The 6,685-nt window shown below is 57.8% G+C and overlaps 1 protein-coding gene across 1 annotated transcript; it reads left to right on the top strand.

Annotated features, from left to right (window-relative positions):
• The first annotated feature begins 4,401 nt into the window (after positions 1-4,401).
• On the top strand, positions 4,402-5,304 carry BHLHE22 (basic helix-loop-helix family member e22). The gene has a single exon (XM_050892740.1). The coding sequence runs from the start codon at positions 4,402-4,404 to the stop codon at positions 5,302-5,304; it is 903 nt and encodes a 300-aa protein (XP_050748697.1).
• Positions 5,305-6,685: the final 1,381 nt, after the last annotated feature.

Raw genomic sequence — 6,685 nt, 5'->3', positions numbered from 1 at the left:
AGGAGGTTTGCACTAGGAGCGAATGCAACGGGGGTGTCATTTGCTTTCTTTTCACTGTCTTTTCTTCACCCTGAACTTAAATAAAGTTTGCTTAAGAGTGAAGACAACACAGAAGCCGCTGTGGCGAACGAAAGCGTTGACACTTGACTTAGCGCTGGAAAAGCCCGGCAGACCCTGCACCTGGGGCTGCCCCCGGCTGCATGGGGAGCTCGGCGCCCGGCTCTGCTCCCTCGCAGGCTCGGCGTGCCGGAGGCAGGAGGGACTCCGGGCTGAGCCGATGGAAGGAGGACTGGGAACTTGCGGGTGATCCCAAGCCCTCAGCTTGCTGCGGGGGCCGTCCTGCCGCAGTGGGCACGCCATGCCTCCTTGCCCAGAGCAGGCAAGGAGAGGCTGCCTTCATCTGTCTAAAACCTGCCTCGCCAGCATTCAGCTCCTGGGCGCCTTCAGGGAAAATTTGGAGAGCGTCCTTCCTCCTGGAGGCTTTTCAGCAAACGGGAAGCCCAGCCCTGGGGAGAGGGAAGGGGTTTTTAACTTCTCTCCCAGGTGGGGAGCAGAGCAAAAGGACTCTCGAGTAGATCTTGCAAAAGACGCCATGGAAAATTAGTAATCGCTGTGCTGTCCCCTCTCATTTGTGTTCTGGGACCCTGCAGCCTCCTTCCATGCCCTGCCTCTGCCTCCCGCCCCGGCCGGGACGGCCCGTGCCCGGCCGCTCACGGTGGAGGCTGGGCGATGCTCCAGAGCGGCCGGCGCAGACCCTTCTGCAGCTCGGCTCCGGGCTGCTCGTTTCCCGAAAAAATGACCCAAGTGGAGTGGAGCCGACGGCAGAGGGATGCGGTACAATTAAACCAGGTAACGAGACGCTGGGCAGATGTGTTTTCATTGCGCTGTAAGATAAACGCAGTGTTAAATGCCTGACAACTTCCCAGAAGCAATCAGCAAAAGTTTACGAGTGCATAAACCTCAAAGACCATTCCCCGGTATTTTTATAAGCCCCGCATTTAAAGCTTCTATAAATTCTTCTGCCTGCTTCCAAACTAAAGTTCCCGTAGACTATTAAACAGCCACTTCTTCGGGAGGAGGGGAGAGACATCACAACAGGCGGGTCCGGGGAGGCGAGAGGGGCTCTCTTCTTGTCTCCTCCACTTTCCTTTCCCTAGACTCCGCCCCCCCCCCCCCCCCCCCCCCCCCCCCCCCCCCCCCCCCCCCCCAGGCTAAAGTTTGGAAGAAAGTTGGCATAAAGCACGGCAAGTCACAGATGAACGCATGGGCAAGATGACTGGGATACATTAATATCTCAAGAACAGGGCGCAGACCCAGAAAGAAAAGGAAAGGAAAGGATGAAGAGAAATAAAAGAAAAAGCGAGGTGGATGAAAGGACGGGCAGAAGCAGGGACAAGCACATAAACAGATCCACAGACAGAGCAGCAGCAGGCAGGCTGACGGGTGGACAGGGATGAGCAGAAAGCTTAGACGAAGAGAGAGAAATTTCAGACGCAGAGCGCAAATCTGAGCGAACGCAGCCGAGGACAAGAGGAGGCAGCCGGGACCTCCTGGAGGTCGCCGCGACGTCCCCGTCCCCCCGCCCCGACGGCGCGGCCCGGCAGCGCCCGCCGCCCCTCGGGGCAAGCGCGGCGGCTGCAGCCTCGGGGGCAACCGGCCCCGCCGCCTGCGGAGCGGGAGCCTACGCCGTCCCCAAAGTTGCAGGCAAAAAGAGGGGAGGTAGCACTAGTGAACCCACAGATCAGCGGGAGAGATCGAGCCGGAGACCTCCGTCTTCGACGAAATAAGCTGCGAGGGACGAAATGTTCCCCCTGACCATCACATTGTAATAACAGTATCCGTCATCCTTCAGTGACCACATGAGTTTTACAAGTTGGATATTAAACAGATTAAATAATAATAATAAAAAACCCCAAACCCTATTGCGATTATAAAGCCCTTTGTTTATGATCCCAGGGAAAATGAAGTTGCTAATCGGAAAACAATAAACCTAAAATGCCTTTGGATTAATAATGATAGAGGTTAACGGTGGCATCCCTTGGAAAGGGGGAGGGGAGCGAGGCGCTCGGTGACTGTGCGCTTGGACGGCGACCAGGGACAAGCGCAGCAGCCAAACGGGGCCGGGAGGGCGGGGGGTGAGACACCCACCCCCCACACACCCCCCCACCCCTTCGGAGGGCTCGGCTTGTATGTTCGCCTCTGATCCGGAGACACGAGGTGAGGAAGGTCTGTATTGTAGTCATGTCCTCGCTAGATGAAATCTCAGTCAATTACTCTGAAATCTGCAGCTTGGCTTCTTTTCATTCTTTCCAGGTGAAAATTCAAACGTTTTCTGTTGTCGCCTGGTCCTTTCTTTCCTGAAACAAGGCACCCAACTGTTCTGATATTACCATTCAAAAACAGGTTCTGTGGCAAACCTCATTTGTGAATCTATTACAGAGATTAATAGATTATTTCTCCTTTTTCAACTAATTCTCAGTGGGGAAATTTAACCATATGGTAAGGAGAGAATTAGAATTTCATCACATTAGAGCAAAATGTAATGAAAAGAGTCCAACACCTGGGGCCAACTCCGAAAGACACAATTAAAAGGTTTTTAATGAAACCAGAGAAACCAAAAAATTTCATAGCCTTCAGTAATTCTGCCACATAAGAATGATTTACTGGAAGTGTTGGGAAATATTGTTTTTACTGATGTCATAAGAATGAAAACCTGCCACTAAATACTCTGAGCGCTAACAGGAAAGCGAGAGCGAGCTGCTCGCCTCGAGCATTAGAGGAGCAGTGGGACAAAATTCAGACCAGCCCTCGGGTTGCCACTTCAGCTTCTGGGAGAGCGCAGAAGAGCGTGTGCCCGGCTCCGAGGAGAAGCCCCGGGAGCAGAGCAGGGGGCCGGCGCGCCCGGGGTAACCGGGGCGCTGGGGCCGCTCTCGCCCTGACACCGGCGGCCGCATCCCGGCGTTGGGGAGCGGAGCGGGGTGCTCCCGCCGAGCCGGGCTCGCCGGAGGGAGGCAGGGAGGGACGGAGCTGCAAAGAGTTGGTCAATCACAATAAAAAAAAAAGTTTGGTGGCTTTTGCCCTTTCTCACCCCGCCCTCCCTCCTCCCCAGATCGGTTCATTTTCAAGGTAACTGATGGGGCTTTATATTTTTTATAGGGACACGGGGGATAATCAGTCGAAAGCGGCAATCTGCTACATGAAAAGGGCTAAGGGGAGGAGGAGGGGAACCTCCCCGTAGTTTGCTCTCCGTTTGCTGGAGCAGGGGAGAGGGGGCTGGGGACCATTCGCCTCCCAGGGAAGCAAGGTGGACTTTGGCGGTGGGCAGGAGTGGGCACGGCGGTGGGGGTTGGTCCAGGTTTTTTAATTATTTTTTTTTTTCTTTCCCAGGCGATGCTTTTCGGGAAGACGAGTGGGGGTGGGAGGGGCTATAAGTTAATGTAAATGCAGGGGGTGGGTGGGCTGGGGTGGGGGAGAGGGTGTCACTCCTGACTCCACGGCTAAGTTAGCAGAAGTCTGCTGGCAGCACTCGGAAGGGGAAGTGTTGAAGCGGGCTTTTCTGCAGTGTAGGGCTGTAATTTGCTGAAGGAGGCAAAGAACATCCTTCGATCTAAGTAGGGCTTTTAGTGTGCTCATTGATGAGTGAAAGTCGCCACACATGTCAAGCTAAAGGCAGTTGTTGGGTTACTAACAGGACACAACGTCTTGCAAACATATGCGTTAAGCTGTGTATACAGATGGCAGGGAGAATAATGGAGCAGGCGCCTCTTATAAAGCTCTAGCTGCTGCCTGTCTTCAGACCTGGGAAATGAAACTATTCAGACTCAGGGCCAGATAGCGCCTGGGATTGTTTGTTACCGTTTTAATCCTATTAATTAAAACGTTAACCTGATTGGGTAGAAAGCTCTGTCCCAACAGGCGAGTCTTCTTCATAATAACCTACTCTCAGAGATAATGATGTAAAAGACTCCCCCGTCTGCGGCGGCTGCTGGTTGATGGGTCCGGAAATCTCTTGAAGGTGAATCCAAGCAAGATAAACGGTGGAAGCGGCTCCGCTGGCAGCGCACAATGCCCCAGCGCGGCGCCTGCTGAGGGCGAGCCGCAGCCGGAGCCGCAGCCGGAGCCGCAGCCCGAGCCGGAGCCGCAGCCGGAGCCGCAGCCGCAGCCGCAGCCGCAGCCGGAGTCGCAGCCGCCGCCGGAGCCTCAGCCCGAGCCGCCGCCGGAGCCGGAGCCGGAGCAGGGGCAACCGCGGCACCGGGCACGGCGCAGCCCCGGCGGGAGCCGGGAGGCGATTTCTGCCAGCGGGACGCCGGGGAGCCGCCCGCCGCGGCGCGGAGCCTTGGAGGAGCGGGCCGGGAGCTGAGGGGGGCGGAGGAGGCGGAGGCGGAGGCGAGCGGGGCGCCGATGGAGCGGGCGCTGGGGCTGCCCGCAGAAGAGGACCTCTTCCACAAGAGCCTCGCCGCCTCGGCCAAGCGCATGGAGTCCGCCTTCCGCTCGCCCCCGGGGCTCGACCTCTCCCACCCCCGCGACCGCCAGCCCTCGCCGCTCGCCTGCTACGAGGCGGCGGAGCCCGAGGCGCTGCTGCAGCCCGGCGTCGGCGGCGACCCGCTGGCCCTGCCGCCGGGCTCCGTCTGCGTCAAGTACGGCGAGAGCGCCAGCCGCAGCTCGGTGGCCGAGAGCAGCGGCGGCGAGCAGAGCCCCGACGACGACAGCGACGGCCGCTGCGAGCTGGTGCTGCGCGGCGCCGGGGGGGACCCGCGCGTCGCCTCGCCGGCGGCGGGCGGCGGCGGCGGCGGGGGGGGCGGGGGGCTGAAGGCGGCCGAGGGCGGCTGCTCCAACAGCCACGGGCACGGCGGCAGCAAGAAGTCCAAGGAGCAGAAGGCGCTGCGCCTCAACATCAACGCGCGGGAGCGGCGGCGGATGCACGACCTGAACGACGCGCTGGACGAGCTGCGGGCGGTCATCCCCTACGCGCACAGCCCCTCGGTGCGGAAGCTCTCCAAGATCGCCACGCTCCTCCTGGCCAAGAACTACATCCTGATGCAGGCGCAGGCCCTGGAGGAGATGCGGCGCCTGGTGGCTTATCTCAACCAGGGCCAGGCCATCTCGGCCGCCTCCCTGCCCAGCTCCGCCGCGGCGGCGGCGGCGGCGGCGGCGGCGCTGCACCCCGCCCTCGGCGCCTACGAGCAGGCGGCCGGGTACCCCTTCAGCGCCGGGCTGCCCCCCGCCACCTCCTGCCCGGAGAAATGTGCCATTTTCAACAGCGTCTCCTCCAGCCTCTGCAAACAGTGCACGGAGAAGCCTTAAGCGCCGCCGCCGTTGCCGCCCCCCGCCGCCGCCGCGGCCCCGGGGAGCGGCGACGGCCGGCGGCCCGGACCCGGACCCGGACCCGGACCCGGGCCGGGGGGCGCGGGGGCGGCGGAGGGACTGACCGCTGCCCGGCCCCCGCCTCCCTCCGCCCGGCCTCGCCTCGCCTCCCTCTTCTCCTCGGGTTTTGCCGAGACGGGACCGCGACGGGAGCCAGCGTGCGTGCGGCGCCGGGGAGGGGGCGCGGGGCCGGGGGTGCCGCGGGGAGGAAGCCCCGGCCCGGGGGGGTGCTGGGTGCTGGCGGGGGGGGGGGGGGAGGGGGGGGCTCGCTGTCGCCGGGCGCCCGCTGCTCGTCCGGACAAAGGAGAGGCCGAGAAATAGCAGGCCAGGCTGGGAGCCGGGGCTAGCGCCGGGGAGAGGGACGGAGACCGGCCCCCACCCCGGTCTCCCGGCCCTCGGCAGCCGCGCGGGGCGCCGCGGTCCCGGCCCCGGCCCCGGCAAGGGGAAGGGACCGCAGCGACCCGGGCGCGGAGATGGATGGGACAAATCAGAGAGGGCACTTGAACATAGATTTTTTTTTTTAATTATTATTATTAGCAGTATTATTATTATTCTGAGCCAGGAAACAAACAAACTTGAAATGTAAACTTATTATTTAAGCGACTCGCAGAAACAAAGAGACTGGACCATTGCTATGGAAGACTTTGTATTTTTTATCGTCTCTAAACTTTGATCCTGTGAAAATGCGCAAAGTTTGGTGAGAGTGATTTAAAAAAAATCGAGAGAGTTAAAAAAAAAAAGACAAAAAATAACCGATCAAACCCCCTACTCCGTGTGGCTGAAAGTATCGCATTTTTAAAAGAAATATTTATGTGCACCTTGTTTCTTTCCACTTTGCAATGATGTATAAACAAGACATGCTATTTATTTGTTATTCTTTAAGTGACCCTTCCACGCCAACAATATTTATCATGTGTTAAGGTCACGGGTCTTATGTGCAGTTACTTTAAATGCTTCTAAAATTCTGTTTATGGATTAACTTAAACTGTGTGCCAAGTGTTTAAAACGTTTATTTGCCAACAACGTATAACCAGAAATGTTGATGTATCCGAGCTGCTTAGGTTTATGAAAGGTCATCTGAATTTTAAGTTGCATCATCCCTGTATTTAAATTGAGCTTTAATAAATTGCTTCAGTCCAAAAATTACAGGAAAGGTGTATTCTTAATTGCTCAACTAACTGATTTTTGAAAGGATATTCTTTGCATTATAACAGGTAATAGCTATTTACTTTTACAAGGCATCAGAGCAATAGCTGCTACAAGAACACTTGCCAAGCCAATGTTTTCCCAGGCGCTGTGTTTTCAAAGGTATAATTTAAAC

Source organism: Gymnogyps californianus, chromosome 2 (genome assembly GCF_018139145.2).
Source record: "Gymnogyps californianus isolate 813 chromosome 2, ASM1813914v2, whole genome shotgun sequence".
Lineage (NCBI taxonomy): Eukaryota > Metazoa > Chordata > Aves > Accipitriformes > Cathartidae > Gymnogyps > Gymnogyps californianus.
Note: the sequence above shows the minus strand (reverse complement) of the source record. Positions and strands in the feature narration are given on the sequence as shown.

Excerpts from the sequence above, each read along its gene's own strand:
- BHLHE22 (XM_050892740.1), top strand. The coding sequence starts at position 4,402 with ATGGAGCGGGCGCTGGGGCTGCCCGCAGAAGAGGACCTCTTCCACAAG.